Source organism: Platalea leucorodia (genome assembly GCF_965183815.1).
Source record: "Platalea leucorodia genome assembly, chromosome: 1".
Taxonomy (NCBI): Eukaryota; Metazoa; Chordata; class Aves; order Pelecaniformes; family Threskiornithidae; genus Platalea; species Platalea leucorodia.
The window spans coordinates 93,674,696-93,693,873 of NC_138823.1; the positions used below are offsets into that span (position 1 = coordinate 93,674,696).

Consider the following 19,178-nt stretch of genomic DNA (forward strand, 5'->3'; position numbering starts at 1 on the left):
CAGCAGCAGAGCAAACCAGCAAGGCTTCATCATGCTGAAAGTACAGGAATTTTGCCAGAGACCTGTGCTCCCTCTTCACTTCCCCATGGAAAAGCCAAAGGCAGAGGACTGCAGCCTCACCTTTGAAGAGCTAGAAATAAAGGAGGAATCATTATATAGCATCAATGTTGCCTCTCCTCTTACATACACATGGGCTTGGCAGAGCAGAGCGTATTTGACACGTGCCCACATGGCACGACTGTGCCTGGAGCCGTGGCAGGTCCTGCTGTAAGTGCCAGTAGTTTCATCCCACAAACACGACACTCGGATTTGCTCCACAGAGACAGGAGTGACAGGTTTCCATGTCCCTGCAGAACAAAATGCTGGGCTGGGCAGCGCTAATAACAGTTCAAGTGGCACTCCAAGTAAATCTGCACTGGGAGATTGTTTTGGCTGGAGACTAGACAGTAATCCTCTACCGCCTCTTACAAAAGGTAGATTAATCTGTTGCAAGCAGGGAGACCATTAGATCCTGTAACTGCTGGGGCTGAATCCCCTGGTGTCCCACTTGGGAGTTAACAGCACCCAGCCTGAAGGACGGATGCTGCTAACTTTACAGTACTCCCTGAGATTTCTCTTTGTGTCCTGGATTATGCCTGTCTTTCTGTCCTCCATCCATCCTCCTAATGCAGGAGATCTGATAAAGTGACTTGCTAAACCAATAGGACTGTATTGTTATGCTGAAACAAAAATAACTGTATATAAAATATGATGGTGGAAAGGGAACATTTAAAAAACAAGCTTTTTTTCATAGCAGTACAGCAGTGCAGAGCATTTGCCACCTATGCAGATTCACAATATATTGCAAATGTTTTTTTCATGTTGTGACAACATTTTTTTTGTCAAATCTTAAGGAGTCACACCTTCAGGATCCTAATGTTTAATTGATATCAGTGAATCACCACCCATGGTGTGAGTCACTATGCTTCACATCAAGATGGAGGACTATTTGAAACATGAGATGCTTGGGAAAACATCTGGCAAAAGGTAACGCACCCAAAAAGTAACCATCCTGTAACTTCTTTACAAGGGGTGAAAATCTGGACAAGACTCATGTAGTGAGTCAGTATTTGCACTGAAGTTACAAAAGTCACAAATGTAAAGTCTGCTGCATGTTTGTTACTACAAGCACAAGCTGTCTCAATTAAGGGCTTCCTGCCTCAAAAGCACTTGTCCTCCAGAGGCCATTATGCTGTCCGTGGTGTCTAAGCACACTGAACACCCACTGCAAAAAGGTCATAAGATGCCTGCCAAGGATTTTGTTCGTTCTACCTTCACCCCGATTGCATGGAAAAGTGCAAGGCAGACCCTTCTGTCCTAAAAAGAGCAAAGAGACAGGAGGAGAGATGCTCTGGTCCAACGTTTGCCCGGAGCCTGGCACAAAGAGCCCACGAGAGGGGAGCTGGACACACACACCCTCTCCTCACACTGTGGGTTCGCAGTCCATTTCTGATGACCAATGTACAGATCGCTGCTGAAAGAAAGCAGACTCTTCCCCAAAGAGTCTGCAGGTGGATTGTAGCTCAGCTCCGACTGCTCTTTGCATTGGCTTCAGCACGAGGAGACCAGCGGGTCACCCACGCTGCTGCCTTGGAAGACCCTAAGCCAGGCATGAAGCCGCACCCTCGGTCCTTCCCCAGCCAGGCAGCACCCGGCTGCTGTGCTAGCCTTCGTAGACTACGTCCCGAGGCACGTAACGTGCCCCACACGCCATACACGGCCTCTCAGCTCCTAGAGTAAAGGTCCCACCCTTTGGAGCCCCAGCCTCTACATATCACGTATGCCACAGCTTACCGTGGCACCCCCAAACCCCTCCTGGGGAAAAGCCACAAGCTCTCCTGCATGTTAGATGGCCGTTTTAAGGTCAGTAAAGGAAAATAAGAATTGATCATTTATCACTGAGGTCCACGTGTGTTGGGTCTCATCTTTCTTTGTTCGTCTCCTTCCTGCCTCATTATTTATAACCAAACCCTGTCAATTTTCCCTGCACAGCACTAGAATCCATCTTCTACATAAATACCTCGCCTAGTGAGAGTTTAAATTTATGATGCCTTCAGATTCTCTTAGAGTATTTTCCAAAAAAAAAAACCAAAACCAAAAAGTTGTTTTTAAAAATAATAAAATAATAAAAAATAAAGTTATGCTTTTCATACAATGTATGTAACAAAAAGCAAAATGGTCTCCAAGTACTTATTCCTAGAGGAAAAGCTCCAAGTCAGCAGACTAAGCACTAAAAAACCCCCCAAACAAATAGAAAAGCAAAAAAGTCAGTACTTCTACCATAATATACCTACCACTAATGCCTTTTCCCAGTACTAAACTATGTTAGTAGTACTCATAGTTACAGCCACAGGAGACCACTGTACCAAAATTTCCCTCCAGGCTGCTACAGGACAACAGGTCTCTCCTCCCCTTCTCAACCGCCAGCCAAAGACGACACTCTGGCTGCATTTTTAATGTTAAAAGAAAGCATAGAAGTTCCAGAAAACGGCGTGATGCTCAACTCTATAGAAAATAGCTGTGCAGTTAAACCACACTTAAAGAGGTTGCAGGAGAAACCTCCCAGAGGGATGTGCAAGCCCAACTGCAACACTTAAAGTTGAGCTGGTGTTACTGCCACGGGTGTCTCTAACTCCCTCTCAGCCATGGCAACAAAGAGCATTTAAACTATTTAACCTTCAAGGTTCAGAGTTAGGATGTCTCTCCTTTGAGATCACAGCTGGGCAAACCACTCCCTGATCTGTATTTTAAGTGTCAATAAAGTGTTCTTGAGAACACCTGGCTTTTCCTGACCACCAGAACAACCAGCTGGGTGGAAGTACCAAGAAGGTCACACTTCAAAATGGGGACATTAAGAAGAGTAAAAAAATAAACCAAATAATCCTAGAATCCTTCCTTTGACCAGCCACATTCAGAACGAAACATCTCCAAACTACATCTTTCCTTACATTTTTATCAGACACAACTGGACTTACCTGGAAAACAGAAGAGTCATTAAAAAAAAAACAAACCAAAACAAAACAAAAACACAAGAAAAACAATGAGCCAGCTATTGAGAGGTTTTGTTGTTTGTTTTCTTTGAACAGCCACTCAAAGAAACCTACACCACCTAGGCTGGAATGCTTCAACCCATGACACAGTCAACACCTGACTTTTAAGCTACTTCCTCTCTGTATGATGCTAGACCTCCAAGTACTGAGTACATCTAACTTTCTTCAGCTTTATCATAAGTGGATGCTTTTGCTGAAAATCCTTGACCAGTGACTGAGTGCTTAGGACCTCTTAAAGATAAACGCTTCTGAAACAAGTTTCTGCTAAGCAAGTACACACTGGTATTTTGAGAGGTTTATAACCATCCAAGTTTGGAAGAACTTTTATTCAGGTAGCAAAAGAGACACAGTTGGTACCAGGGTATCACCTTTTGCTCAACATCTGCCTCCTTCTCATTCCCAACAAATTTGGGGGTCCCTATTCCCATACACTGGAGCTTGCTAACTCAATAGATGTGAGGGTTTGTTTTGTTCGGTTTCTTACCCAATTCATTTTTCTTACAGTGGGAACAACATTTTCTGCACTTTTCATTCTCTGAAACCAGTAAACCGTTTCTGACCATGGCAGACACCTGCCAGGGAAAGCTGCAGCCCAGGAAAATAACTCGTGAACAGCGAATACAAGGTCACAGACACAGAAATTGTCAGGTTGCTTTAACTACAGACATGGCTTGGGCAATGTACTCTCTGAAAAATAAAGCAAAGTAACTACTTTTGACTACTACCACAAAGCCAAAGATTTTGGGGACATGGGGAGGGAGGGGAACAGGGAGAGAGAAAGAGGAGAGGGCGCGTGAGCCAGAGGACACGTGCTTTGCAGTCTTCCAAGAAAGATATAATTAGATCATGCAGCGTTGTATGGAAGCAGTTTCATGTACCTATGAAAACAGTTTCCATCCCCACAAAACAGTACAGGACTGCACAACCGTGTACTTCACAAATTTCCTGAATGGTTTCTGAAGTTTAACATAGCTAAAGTTGCTGAAATACATCCTTTATAACTGCATTTTCTGACATGCATGACTTAGCTGTGAAATTTCCACATTAATTTTTGAAGTGCATATTTTTTAAGTCTGTATTTCAGCCTTAAAAATAAAGCACACAGTCTCAGTGCCATGCTGCCACACATCACCGCATGAACACCACTACATAAAACAGCTCTTCCTTCTGGTTTGCAAACTTCGACTCCGTCGTGACGATGGAACACCTAACGCACAGGTTGTGTCAAGCTGCTTGCAATCAGAGAAGCAGAGATACACTGCCTCCTATATTAATTACCTCAGGGTACTTACCCCACAGGTAATTAATTACTCCACAGGGCGATGCTGTCCCGCTCGCACCCAGTATGTGCGTGGCCCTGTTCCACACCCCCAGCAGCAGAAAGGCAATGACGACAGCGGATGCATTACTGTAGCATCTCCTGCCTGCACCCACCAAAGCAGCACCAGGTTGCCAGCCGAGCTGCACCGCACACATCTGTGTGCCGTGTCATATCTAACTCCTTTCAGTCATGGCTCACCTGTAAGAGCCATCTCCCCAGCATGGTGAGGCGGCTCAAGAAACACTGCAATCATAAATCAAGCCCAAAACTTCAAATATGCAAAAAGACACAAATCTACTTCATTTCAGAGCCAGTAAACTAACCTGGAAAAGACTTTAAATTGAATGCACTAAATTATTCCTTAGTCTATGCCATAAGCAAAAAAGACCCTCCAAGCTATCCACCGAGCACGTCAGCAGAGTCCGAAGATAACAAGATGCCACCTGGAACACTACAAAACTGGAAAAGTTTCATCTATCTTTCAACTTCACACTTTAATCAGGAGCAATTAGTTCTTCTGTTCCCAGCCTTGCTCTCATCACAGATCTATTTCTTTTCCCCACTGGCAGAGGGAAGAAGGAAGTTTGCTAAGTAAATAATCATCACTAATACACTAACAATTAAAATATGATTTGTTAATCATATGACAGTCTTCCAAATACTCAACATGATTAAATCAATTTTAGTAGCATCCATATACCGCCCACTTCTGCATCACTACTACTTTTATTTTCGGTAGCAGGAGTTCCCTTTATTCTGAGACATTTTGATCATCTCCAGCTTTCACCCTCCCCAGATTAGTCAACTAACTTGTTTCTCAGCTGATGTGATCTGCTTTTCTTTTTCCAATTCCATAATGTCATCTAACATCAAAGAGTTGGGAGATACAAAGTCTTGCTTGCAGCTTTCATGAACGCTATATTCATAATTTTCCAGAGAGCAGGATCAGGGTATTTCCATCTCTCTTTTACATCTCTGTGCTGCAATTAAGTATCTTTTCTACAGGTTTTCTGACATCATTAGGAGCCACTGTCACAAAACTGACTTTAATTTTAAATCTATTCTTTGCTATCAAACCTGTAGCTGTTTGCCTCCCTCCAGCTACATGAAAAAACCAGAAGCAACAACGCCCATCACTAGGGCTGAGACACACAGAAAAATGGTTTGAGTGCCATCCCTCAGTTTTCAGCTGACAGCCACCTTTATTCTGAACAAGGTACGTGCTTGCTGGGACTGACTTCGCAACCAAACTAAATAAAAAGTTAAACTAGTTTTCAAATTTGTATTTAGAACACGTTTAAGCACTGTAAATAGAAGCCATATGTAAAAATACCCCAACATTTTAGTTAAATATTAACATTTGTTATCATCTGATTATCAAAAACAAGTTAACACTCCGAGGACTAGTATTTTTCAGGCTGCCAAAACCACGCGTGCGTAAATCATACTGCGCGTGCGCAGCCTTGAGAGGGCTGACATGGCAAAACCTTATTTACTATTTTATTGGGCCTTTTTAAAAATCAGGGAAAAAAACTTGAAAATGTCAAGCATGGCATAAAACTCTGAAATGGAGAAGGGGGAAGGAGAAGACAAGAGGAGGAAGCCATTCCTCATGAGAAATACTTGCTCAAAGTCACCATAGATAAAAAGATCAGGCACCTTAATTTTGACATGCAATTACTGCTGCCGTGACCCTGCCCTCTCATCATTTGAGGACTACAACTATTATAACTCAGGCAAGAAGAAAAGGAGAGGGAAAGGGGAAAAAAAGAGGGTCTGGTATTAATTGAGACTTAAATAAATATTAAGGGGAAGGAAGAAAGAAGAAAAATATTCCACTTGTTTTACAAATCAAAACATGAAACTGGTCTGTCAAGCTTGTATTGTTCAAGCAGACAATGTTTTACACAGCCCTGGGAGACAGAGCAGGCAAAAAGGTCTTACAGTTTAATTTACATTCCCTATCCTTAATAATATTTGTAGGGTGGACATTGCGACATTGTCTACATGTTCATGGACTTTGGTCTGGAGGCCAGGAGGAGACCGGGCAGCTCCAGAGCACCGCAGAGTAACAGGGAGATGGTACTTGAGCCAAAATGAATTCTTCCACAACTGTCTGAAGCCAAAAAACCTTTTCCAGGGAACCAGACCACCCTGCTCTGAAAACAGCATGCAAGGGTAACTATAAATCACACGCTCCTGGACAAGGCGAACGTACCGCTTCCCCGCATCTCACAAGTAGCATTCCTGATTCTCCCGGCTTTGCTACTTGTGGATCTAGATAGGCGTCCCAGAAATGAGTATCAGGATATATTCACTTATTTAGTCTTTTATTCTTGTGTTTCAGTAGAACAACCGGCATTTAGGGCTCTCCCAAATTAAAAGACAAAATAAAAATCCTAACAAAGCCTTGTACTACCCATTGAATTTTTCTCCTGGGGAGGGGTTAAGAAAAGAAAAAAAAAAAAAAAAAGAGGAAAAAAAAAGTCTTCTCCACAGGAGTGAGTCCCACCCAGTCCATTGCCCCCTGAGCACATTTGCCCTCGCCTCACCAGCTCGCAGGGCAGGCAGCAGTTTCCACCCCGAACACGCTGGTTGCACCAAACACAGGCGTGCACCGCAGCCAGCTGCTGATCCATCTCCCACCGCGTGGGAATAGGCACCGACCTACTGCGCGTTCCCAGCAGGGTATGATGTGGCCCGGATCGGCAGGAGCTACTCAACGTGCCTGTTAATCATCGCTGCCTGCCGGGTTTTACGGGCCGGTGGCACGGCAGGCTCCGCAGCACCCGCACTGGGCGTGGGCCAGTGCAGCTCCAGTACGGAGCTGAGCTATTATCAGACGCTGACACTGGTTTTGCCTGGATACCTCTGCAACACACCCCGATGACACGTTCTGGAAAGGGCTTGAACCTCCTTTCTCCCTTCTTCAGGTCCCTTCCTTCCCCCTTGATTTTAGAAGGGAATTCAGAGTGCACACAAGGTCACCTGCTGTCAAAAGTCAACTGGGAAAAAAAAAATATAAAAATAAATTACATTATGAGAGCTAAGCACACATTTCAGAGTTGAGGCAACCAGAGCCCAAGAGAAACTGCTCTGAGGGGATTCAGTGCAAGAATTGAACACTCAGCACTGCTGCAAAGCTGCGGCGTCTTCCCATGACAGGGTTCTCTGATCTTCTACACATCACCTACAGCAAACCCCATTCCTTTCTTCTACAGCATGATCTCAGCTTAATTAACTCCACAGTTACCCGTGGGTAACCCAGCGCCGGCCAGGCTGCGCTGCAGAAGAGCGGGAGGAGGAAGGAATATGAAAGGGAGGGAGGGAGAGCAACTGTCCCAAGCAGGGGTGCCAGGTAGCGCGGAGGGGAAACCAGGCAGAAACAAATTGGCTGACAGGGAAAACAAAAGACAAGGTACACAAAAGCACTGGATCCCTTTCAGCATTTTCTAAGTTTAGCAGCTCTCTAGAACTCATTTGGAAAGCTTTAATTTAAGAGTGTACACCATTAGTAGGGCCAAAAGTTTTTAAGTTAAGGAAAAGGATAAGTCTCATGCTATTCCAGATGTTATTTCGTTAAAAAATGAACACCTTCATGTTCGGCTGGCCTGTAATCCTCATCTCAATGTTACCATCAGAACTGGCTCCAAATTAGATGCCTTCTTAAGTGCCAGTTCCTTCTCTTTGACAAATGCTTTAAGAAAAACATGAGGTCATCTTTTATAATTGCACTCTTGTACCCAGAGTAAGAAGAGGTAAAACTGTTAGACCACTCTAGAAATTTGGTTTTAGACTGCCTGAACAGCTGGTAAATATACACCGTAGCCTGCAACTTCTGCCACAGTATGGGCAGGGTCGGTATATTTAAACTAAATGACTGAGATACAGGATGTATTAGGGAGTGGAAACAACAACAAACAAAACCCCAAGCATTTCAAACATCACATCCATCCAGAAAAAAAATGCAGTTGTTTGACATACACACAGAAAGTGAGAAATATGAAAGGTTCAATAGCAAGTCTTGGAAAGCTAAGAAGGACTTGAAGATATTCTAATACGGAAGTACCTTCCTGGAAGATTACTGTTAGTTCTATCAGCGCTACAAACTATTTATGGTAGGCTGAAATCAGATTCCTGTATCCGAGATGCTTTATCTTAAGGGTAATAATAAACATTAACTCTAAGTACATTCCCCCTAGCGAAAAAAAAATCCGTATCAGAAAACCTAAGACTGCCTGAGTCCTGATGTCAGTATTGGTCTTAACCCAGTCGCTGTTTTCTAGACCTATTGCTTAAAAACTTTTTGGCCCATACATAACAGCCCCCCCAAATAAATAAAAACAGTATCTAGGCTCACTAAACAAGTATTTGTAGCCTGGTGATATCATCATACTTGATTATCTCAAAGACCAACATCAGGTTAATTTGCTGTTTGCAGGCAGGCAGAGGACGGTTCTGCAGCACCCGGAAACTGCAGGTACCGTTCCCGTAACAGCCGTCCCCTTCCTTCACTCCGCTCAGCCAGAAACTCACCCCGGTGTTTTAGGGTGTTGTTCACCAGCGCCCTGATAACCGGGAGACTCCATCCCCACGTTCAGTGCGTACGGGCAGGCCCCAGAGCAGCCGCAGCAGGACACCACAGCCCCAGCTCCCCTTCCTCCCTCTTTAACAAGCAGATTTCTCAAGCTTGGGAGTGCTCAGACCTGCAACCGCTAACTCTTTGTCAGCTAACTCACAGAGGGAAGGGGTGGGAGGGGGGAAGTTTGGGATCTCTCCCATAGCTGAGGAAGCCATAAAAAAAAAAAATAGTAGTAGAAGTTTGCTCTGGTCTGCCAGTATTTCTGGATACCTCTGACCACAGGGACTTGTTGACCCCTTCAGCACCTGTTAGGAGCAGAGAGTCATTTCAAAGCCTTGTCTGAAAGAAATTTAGAATAGTCTTTCTGCTCATTGCAAGTATCTGCCTTGCAGGTCCCTATGCTCCCTTCAATCCGTACAAGGGTACCAAGGGCACGGGTGATACACTAACTTCCATCTTGCCACTTCTGACCCAACTGCCGCACTGGGTACAATAACTCGAGGTTTTCATTGATTTGGGACTGAGAAGCAGCCAGTCAGCCAGGAACCAACACTGGCAATCCTGGCAGTTGCAGGAAAAAGAGACGCATCAGCATTTCTGAGTCTCTTTGCAGAGACCAGCCAACTGGAGGATATGCAGAAATGAGTGAGAGATCTCCTCCCATTTGTGCCTGGAAAGGGTGGAACAGCTCTTATTTTGGGAAGGACCTTGTCAGAGTGATCCTTTTCGAATTAATTAACAACTATACTCTGAAAATCCACTTGAAATGCACACCTATCCCAAGAAATATCACCCCACAAGCTGTGCCAAATTTATCATCGCTGTTAACCACGCACAGATTTGTTGTACCATTTCTGGCTACTTGCAGATACCTGCAATAATCCCATGGGACAACACCACAGCCTAGGGCACATGTCACCACACGGAGCCATTTGACTTCATCAACCCAGCAGAAAACCCAGAAAAAAGATGATAATAATAATAAAAAAAAAAAAATATTTGAAGAGGAAGTTTTCCATCAGGTTAGCAAACTAAATCAGCTGAAGACATGTCCAGGAAAGTGCCAGAACTGCCATAAAAGCAAGGGAAAGAAAGGCTGGTAGGGCACAGACATCCCCCCCTTGCAGGGGCAAAGAGCATCACATCGCAGCCTGAACTCATCCAAGTTCACACCAAGACAGCACTGCCCGGTGCTCGCTGCATGGCAGCACTGCCCCCGGACCATTTGGCTCTCCTGAATTAAGCCTCCCCTTTTTTGAAGGGGACAATTTGCTAGAGGCTCAGCCAAACTGGCACGAGAACGATCGAACCAGCGGAAATAGGTAAAATGATGGCACGTTACTTGGGAAAGAAGATGACTCAACCCAAATCAAGTGGGAAGTTGAGAGCCAAGAGAACAGCACTGCAGCAAAACAAGGCATCTGGAGCAGAAAAGCAGCCACAACAGGAATTCCCTTGTGACTAGACATGAAATATTATTACATAATTGCTCTGGGTGATTAAAACACAGCCTTCAACTAACCACTTCCCTCTACGCCACCCCCAAGAGGTGGAACGATCTGGAACGCTGCGGGTGCAGATGGAGGGATGCTGTGCCATCAAACCGCTGCCATTTAATCAAGCCTCAGTCCTTGCCCATCGTCAGCCTTTGGTGTCCATTATACAAACTAGCATTCGGAACAACAAACAACCCCACCACGTAACGCAATCGAACACAGCAGACGGGTCATCCTAGTAACGGAGGGAAAAAACAACCACCATCAATCCTGTAACTAAGAGCTTCTGTGAAAACTTTGCCCCAAGATTCAGATCTTGCCCGCGGCTTTTCAGGTGGTCAGAAGATCCAGGCACTAAAGAAGGTAATAGAAGAGTTAGAGAAGTCCCTGCTGAGCGCGGACTCCAGCTTCCTGCTAGGCTTCATAACGACAACTAAGCGTACGTACCTATGTTGCTTATTGCGTTAATGCTAGTAATTTACCCAAAGTGTCGCTTTGCAAATAGGTAAAGTGAAACCTCAGATTTCCCCATGGCAAAAAAGGAAAGTATTTCTGAACATCCTTCCTTGGGACAGCGGCGAGATGCACGGACCATTTAGAAGACTTTTTTTTTTTTTTTTTACTAGCCTTTTTCCTAAAGGCTAGTTCAGGATATATCTCACAAGTAATACACGTGCACTTGGTTTATAATGCTGTGATAACAGTGATGTGATAAAGAATGGATGAAAATCCTCAAAGAAGCATTTAGCAGTGAAAAAGCCTTACAAGTGAACTGTCCTAAAGGAAGATGTTTATGTACAAACCAAGCTGAAGTCCAAGATTTATGTACCAAGTCAGGACATTAGCTCAAATGGGTGATTTAATATGGCCACTGGAACCCCTGTGGTTAAATTATGCATCTGACCTCTTCGTTATATGTATTTCAAAAGTGTTAAATAATAAGCAGTACGTCCTTTATTACCATTTCCAGTTCTAATGACTGGCAGCACTATAAAAAGCACCGTTCCCAGTGACTCAGTCAAGGAGGTCAGAGTAGTGGCAGTGCCTAGCGTGGCAATACCACTCTTCAAGGAAGGTGCAAGGCCACCTCTGGCTCCAGCAAAGACTCAGCGAGAAGCGAGGCTAAGCAAAGCACAGACCAGGGCTGGAAACAGCAAGATCTCCACTCCATCAATCCCAAGCATGACACAGGCTGGGAGAAAATGGGCACCAGGGAAGGCAGAGCTGAGAAAGCAGGGACAGAGAGACAACATCTGATGAAGGTACCATTAGGAGAGAGGCTCCGGAGACAGTGAAACTTCAGGTAGTTTAAGGACGGCTATCTGCTCCCAAGGAATGGGGGGCAGCAATGTCTCACGCGCACGTACATCAAGAAAACGCAGAGCGGGAAATATGCTTTGTGCTAAATAACCACAATTGTTTCGTCGTTTCTGAAGACAAAGCAGCCACGGAGCATCCAGCAGCAATTAGCTTGGACAGCTGAAGATGAGAACAAGGGGATTTACCAGCCAAACAAAAGTGCGTTTTTTATTAATATACTTTTGGCTCTCTTTATGATATTTCAATACGACCCCTGGCTACTACACAGATGACTGTATATTAGACTAAGATTTAATAAAACTCTATTTCTAAAGATGAGAACATTGCATAATACATTACAGAAAGAAATGTATTTTTGAGGGGAGTTAAGAGAGCTGTGAAAATCCAGTCTCCTGAATTCATCCAGGGCAGCTCTTCCTCACAAAAGATGGTGGGATGCACATGAAAGGAGTCAGCAGTTAGGAGAATCGCTCCCACAGTATCAGAGCTCCTGGGGGTTTATAAGAAAGCAAGTCCGAATTAAGCTGCACTGATATTCTGCCTGGGTTTTTCCTCTCTCTCTTCATTAGCATAAAAACAGGCAGCACACTCACCCAGAAAACCCCCAAAACTCAACCAAAGCACAAACTAAGGAGGAATCCTGACCCCGAGAAAACAACCTAATTATAATTACATGGGATTACAAATGAAAGAGAAAACGCTGCCAAGTTTTTGGAAGCGAGCATACAACAAAAATAAAAACTCCACACTGGAAAAACCCATAGTCTCAAGAGATGATTATTATTTTTTCTAATAGAAAACAAGACAGCAGGGACCACAGCTGTTTATTTATCCCTTAAAATTGATCTGCCCTTTATTGCAAGCTCTTCCAAAGAACACTTTTTGTATTATTTTTAAAGAAGCACACACGATAGCAAACTAACTCTCCCCCGACCTTGTGCGGCCAACTTGATGACGACCTTCAAAAGATTCAAACATTTCAAAAAAAATTTTTTTTACGGTTTACACTAAAAAGAAATATTTCAAGATCATTTTCTTCACGCTTAAGCATCAGTGTTAAACCCTGAAACATATGAATAGCTCAGTCTCTCGTCATAAACAGAAAAAAATCTGCCTCTCTTAAATGTCAAATTTCATTATGCACTTCTACATCACAAACCATTCAAGTCCACCATGTGCCTGTGTTTTTCTCATGGAAAGAGCGTAGCTGTGTTGCTTTTTTTTTTTTTTTAACCCCATTCTGGGTTCAAGGTTTTGAGGGCTTTGCTTTACCTGCTTTTTCCCTTTTGCACATGCTTTCAAGGGACACAAAGAGAAACTGAAATGATTTTCAATTATTAAATACAAACGCATGCCAGGTGACCAAAGCACGGTCATGCTGGTCATCTGATTATTGCTGCATTTCTTTCTCCCAACTAGATAAGCACAGTTAATCCAAAACACCAGTCCCAGGCAGGAAGTAATTTTTGCTTATCTTAAGCAAAAATTAAGGAGGGGGTCCTTAAGATTAAGGGAACTACTTTCTTGGTGTAACAGTTTCATTTTACATTTCCAAGAGCTCCAGTTGCCTGTTAATACCAGCGAGGCCCATCCAGAGACAGCAGGGCTTTCGCGGGGCCAGTAGTATAAACAAGCAAAAGCTTTCAGGTGCAAAGGCGAGGCGTTTTTTTGCACGCACTACTCGGCAAATATGAAGTAAGAGCAGAAAGTGGCGCAGCCCTCCTCACTAGAAATTTTCCACCTTAGCCATTATGTTAGGAAACACAAAACAGAGCAACATGCACTTTCTGCCTCTGGAGTACCACAACTTGCGCGAGACATTTCTTCTTTCATTGCTCTACCGAAACAAGTTATCGAGGGAATCAGTACAACACAGGAAGAATTCAGCAGAACTTTGCCTGGTTTTCCTCCCAACAGCGACCACCTCATCAGCTTCGCCAAAAATCAACCTGGTTTTTGGCTCGTACGTCCGCTTTGGTATACTCGCACAAAGATGAGCAATAGCACAAGTGCAGCCTTCTCCACAACCCTTTCCCCTCACTAGCTGGTGACACTCGCCCCCCTCGTCTTTCCCACAGGCACCCGTGTCCCGAGGCGGCAGGACAGCTGCCATTGCTGGGATCCCAAAGAGCCGCCAAGGATCCCATTTCAGGACATAACTTCACAGCTCAGTGCCGCAACCAGCACCCAGGTACAAACCCACCGGACGGACACGCGATGTGACACCCCGGGAGGGAAAGGATTGCGGGGATGCGGGAGTTACTGCTGGCGGGAGGGTAACCCACGGGGTGCCTGGCAGAGCCGGCAGCAGCACGCACGGACGGACGGACGGATCTGCACCGTGTCCAGCTGCTCCCCTCGTCTTGGGAAGAGCGGGTGCCGAGGGGGGCCGGGGTAGGGCCGCGGGGGTCGGCGAGGGCTGGACGGGGAGGGGGGCTGAGGGAAGCCGCCTTTCTCACCTTGCTCACGACGTTTTGGACGAGGCCGGCTCTGATGCGGTAGTGCCACTCGTGGCAGTCACACTCGCTGGCGTTGCCCCCCGCGGGGGTGGGCAGCCCGGGCGGGGGGAAGATGCTGCCGTTGCCGCTGCGGTTGACGTGGCTCGGCGCCAGGGACCCGCTCCAGTTCCCCTGCCCGTCCGCCTCCCGGCACCAGAAGTCGGGCTGGTCCAGGAGGAAGGAGTCCGAGAACTTACTGAAGCCGATGAAGAGGGCCGGGACCCAGGTGAGCAGCACCAGGGTCCGCTGGTACCGGCCGCCCAGGCCCCCGAGGAAGGGCAGCACCGAGCCGTCGTAGTCGAGGAGCAGCGGGCTGCAGGCGGCGGCGGGGGGCGGCGGCAGCGGCACCGCCTGGATCTCGGCCCCGGCGGTGTTGGCGGGGGGCGGCCCCGGGGGGGCGGCGGCGGTCGTCCCCCCCCCGGCCCCCGGCACCGAGCCGTTCTCCTCCGGCAGCGGCCGGCCCCCGCCGCCCGCCTCGCGGCGCCGGTCTATCGCCATCCAGCCGCCCGGGGGGACTCACATAGGCGGGGGGGCCGGGGCAGCCCCGGCTCCCTCGCGAGTCCTTCCTCCCTTCCCTTCCTCCCTCCCGCTCCCCCAGGCACACACACCTTGCAACGTAATATATTGCACACACGCTCCCAGCCGGACCCGGCAGGAGACGGATGGGGGAGGGAGGGAAGGAGGGAAGGAGGGAGGGAGGGAGGGGAGGAAGGAGAGGGGCGAATAAAGGGGGAGGCACCGAGCGAGCCCCTCGCTCGCTGCCTTCCTCACCCGCACCCTGCGGCCACGAACCGCTGCAGCTGCCGGCGGTGCCCCCCCTCCCCTCGCCTGTGCGTCAAGCTGCACTCATCCCAGCTCTCCCTTCCCCCCTCCGAGAGGCACCGCCGAAAATAAAAGGAAGGATCCAGCCGGATCCGAGCATGCAATGGGCCAAAGGAGAGGGAGGGAGAAGGGGGGGGGGGGGGGAAGAGAAAAGAAAGGAAGAAAAAAAACCAACAAACCACCCGGCAAAGCAAACGCTGCAACAAGAAACCAAGCAAAACCGGTGCAGCAAGACTCTACGAACACGCCTCCTCTCCCGGTTTTGGTGAGGAGGAGGAGGAGGGAGGAGAGGGAAGGCAAAGGAAGGAGGAGAAGAAAATAACAGCTCCCGACGCGGCTTCCCCGCTTCCCGCACAGCTAAGGGTCCCCCCCCGGCCGCGGCAGCAGCGGCGGCGGCAGCCCCCAGCACCCCCCCGCCGGCCCCTCGCAGCCCCCCGTCCCGCACATCTGGCTCCGCAGCAAGGGGCCCCTCCGCGGCCCGGGCTGCGGGGACCGCCGCCGCCGTGCGCCCCCCGCCGCAGCCCGCTCCCCGAGCCCAGCCGAGCCGTACCGCCGGCCGCCCCTCCAGAGGCGGGCAGCCCGCCCGGCTCCTCGCCCTCCGCCTCCCGGCAGCCCCCACCTGCCGCCCCGGCCCCGCCGCCGCCCCCCGCTCCGCCCCCGCGGCGCCGGCCGGCCGCACCTGCTCCCGCCGCGCCGCCGGCCCGGCCCGGCCCCCCCGGCCCCCCCGCAGGGACCCGCCGCCGCCGCCGGGGGCGGGACGGCGCCGCGGGGGGGGAGGGGAGGAGAGGGGAGGGGAGGGGAGGGCGCGGGGCGGCCCCGCACGGGCTCCGCGCCGCCCCGCGGCCGCGCTGCGCCCGGCTGCGCTCCGCCGGGCCGAGCGGCGGCGGGGCGGGCAGGGCGAGGGCCGGGGGGGAGGTGCTCTCGCTCTACGGCGCGCTGTTTTTCCCTTATCAATTATTTACACGGGATCGCTTTAATAATGCAGCGCGGCTGCAGCTGGCTGGGCTGCAGGAGCCGCGGGGAGCCGCGGCAGCGGCAGCGCCCGCGGGGCTGGAGCGGGCGGGGGGCGGCTGGAGCGGGGACGGACCCGAAGGGAGGAACCCAAAGTCGAAGGGGGCATTTCTGAGCCCTAGAGCGGTGCGAGAAGGCGTACCTGCATTGCTTCAGTCAGCCTGCCAAATTAGTACACACTTAAAAAAATAATAATCATATTAAGACCTGACGTTAATTGTAAAATAGACGGTACAAACCTGCGAAGGTTATTTTTACGTTAAGCTAAATTTACTTCAGCATGTAAGCGCCTCAGACTATTTTCATCGTGGAGCATAGCCCATGCAGTACTGAATTGTGCGGTTATTTTTTTCCTTTGGAAAGAGAGACAACAGATCAATATACGCTTGTACACATGAACATAGCTAGTGAGCAGAAATTACTTGTGTGCATTAGAAGAGGACTGGCGGCATTACCAAATATAAATGGAAGAGCACGTTGTTGGTGGATTTTCATTTACTTGATCAGGTCTCTGCAAGCGAGTTATTGTACACCATTAACTCCTTAGATCTTCCTCCCTTTTAGCTCCTTTTCTTACATAGGACACCAAAAAGGTTTCCCGTCTACTAGTGGCTCTGGGTCCCTTTTTATGGCTTCCCTCAGTCCTGCTCTGAGGGATCCCCAGCACCCGAGCGGCCCTGCAGCCTCCCCAGGCGACGCCTCGTCCTCCTGTCTGATCTGAATATTCCTTGTCAAAACGTGAATCCGGTGCTCCCTGCCCAGGGAAGTCTCCTCTCTCTCTCTCCCTGCGTTGCAGTGCCCTTTTATATCTGATAGCCGTTAGCACGTCCCCACGCTGTGTTTTCTTTACGACAGCCAGCTGCCATTTGCCCACCTCTCCTGCTGTCTCCTCGGCCTCCGATTGCCCCCAGCTCTCCCCTGGTTTCCCCTCAGCTGCTGCCTGCACCGTGCGCCGAGCGGTGCCCCAGCCTCTGCGCGTGCCAGGTTAACCCTGCCTGCAAAAACAACCCCTCTTGTTGCTTTTCAGTCACGTTCTGTGCTTTGCAAGCAATTTCTTAGGATTATTTTGAATTCTTATTTCATCCTCCAATGTACTTGCAGTCACTCCCTGGTTAATGCCATCTCTGAAGGCCACTAATGAAACCTCCCAGCACAGACCCCTTTGGAATTGCACCTATAATCCACCCGTTTGCCAGTAAACCACTGGCAACTGCTGTTTCCACAGTTTTGTATCCACTGCCCAACTTTTTCACGTAAACTGAACTCCTTCATTTATCCACAGAAGTGCAGAGCCTAACTGAGGCACAGATGATTGCGGCCCTTGCTCCTTTCTTCCATAACAAGGTCTGTTCCTCTATCACCAAAAGAAATTTGGCCAGCTTGTCCCAGTTTCTTGTTGACAAGTCCATGTTAATAGCTGCTTATCTCTTTGTTTCCCTCTGTCTGTTTACAAATGATGTGTCTATTTGTACCGGGTGCTTTCTGGAGAAAAAAAATGGCTGGCTGGTCTATTTATTTATTTATTTATTTATTTATTTATTTATTTATTTATTTATTCTTAAATGCCCTTTTAAAAGATAGGCACCAGTTTTGCCTTTTTCCATCAGCAGGGTCCTTGGCCACCCTCCCTGAGCTCTCAGAGAGAGACACTGGTGTTTCCAAGGCTGTTTGAGCCAGTTCCTTCAGCATCCCGGCGCAAAGTCCAGCCAGCCTGTTGGCTTGAACACCTCTAAGTTACCTAAGTACTCTCGTAACGGGTTCTGTCCCAGTCTGGGCTGAAGCCTCATTCCTTTGTCATGAATATGTATTATGTCAATCACCTGATCACAAGTGACCTCTTTTAGCCAAGACTGGTGCAAAAAAGGCATGAGGCACTCAGAGCTTTCTCAGCATCAGTCAATAGCTTTCTCTCTGATGAGTAATCCACTTGCTTTTGACTTCCTCTTACCAGTGATGTACTTACCGAACGGTTTGTTACTTGCGATGCTCTTGCTAGTTAAGGTTTATTTGTTGTATTGGCTTTTTTGTGTTTGTCCCCGCGTGCTCTTGCTAGGCGGTACTTCTGCTCTTACCCCATGAAAACCTGACCTACTTTCTCTGTGCTTCCTTTAGCTCAATCGGCTGCTTCCTACCCTTCCCAGATTCCTTCTGCGATGGGATCATTTGGGACAGATCTTCTAGAAGCTCGCAGCTACCGCTCGCTCTCTTTTCCCACAAAGGGGAAAAGGCCTCAGCACAGCCTGGGGCTGGCAGGGAAAGATGGAGAGGGGAAGAGGACTTTGGGAATGGAGGTCTCAAAGTTTTGAGGAACGAGAAATTCGACTGAAGAAAGCAAAGAATTGAAAACTTGGAAGAGATGGGAGGGAAAAGAAGAGCCCTTAGAGAAGGAGGTAGGAGTATTGTGAATGAGTAGATCTGTAGAAACAGAATAAAATCTTACAGTATAATGAATCAAAAGCTTGTAACAAGAGGTGACAACCCTTACTTAAGCTGACCAAACATTTTCATCCCTAACCTCTCTTCTGGGATGCTCCTACATCCTGAGATTTTGGTTGGAACTGAAAAATTTCAAAGGTAGCCTGTTCCTTAGAGTTACATATTTTTACATAGTAGAAGTTCTCCCGCCCTTGAAAGAGTGATCCTCAAGAGACTGTTTCTGACTACAAGAAGGTTGAGGACAAAAAAGGAAAGAAAACACATTTCTAGGAGTTAAGAAATAAATTTTTGATTAAATAAGTACTGCTGAAGCAAAACTTCATGAAAAAACATCTTTCAAATAACAGGAATGCCTTTACATATTCTTGTGAAAATTTATTTTGGTTTGAATGAGGAAATGAGAAAGATTTGAAAGGAATATTCCAGCTGCATGGTGGGGCTTACACATGCGTAAATGCTGAAGATTACAGAGGCAAGCCTCTCTCTCCTGTGCAAGACTTCACAAGACACTACGTTTCGTGATCAAGCGTGGTTTCTCCAACAGTGCCTCTTTGTCCTCAGATAGAAGACGTAGGGTCTTTGGGGTGCCTCTTTGTTAGAAGA

The 19,178-nt window shown here is 47.7% G+C and overlaps 1 protein-coding gene across 3 annotated transcripts in view; it reads right to left on the minus strand.

The window, feature by feature from the left end:
• The window catches only part of SLC22A23 (solute carrier family 22 member 23), a 114,942-nt gene extending 99,334 nt beyond the window's left edge, over window positions 1-15,608 (minus strand). For 2 of the 3 annotated variants that reach the window (XM_082320873.1, XM_082320872.1), the window contains exon 1: window positions 14,268-15,608. In XM_082320873.1, the coding sequence (XP_082176999.1) occupies window positions 14,268-14,804 (537 nt within the window). In that variant the 5' untranslated portion in view covers window positions 14,805-15,608. The remainder of the gene's footprint in view (window positions 1-14,267) is intronic. The other variant, XM_082320874.1, reaches the window with a different exon arrangement.
• Between the last annotated feature and the right edge of the window lie 3,570 nt (window positions 15,609-19,178).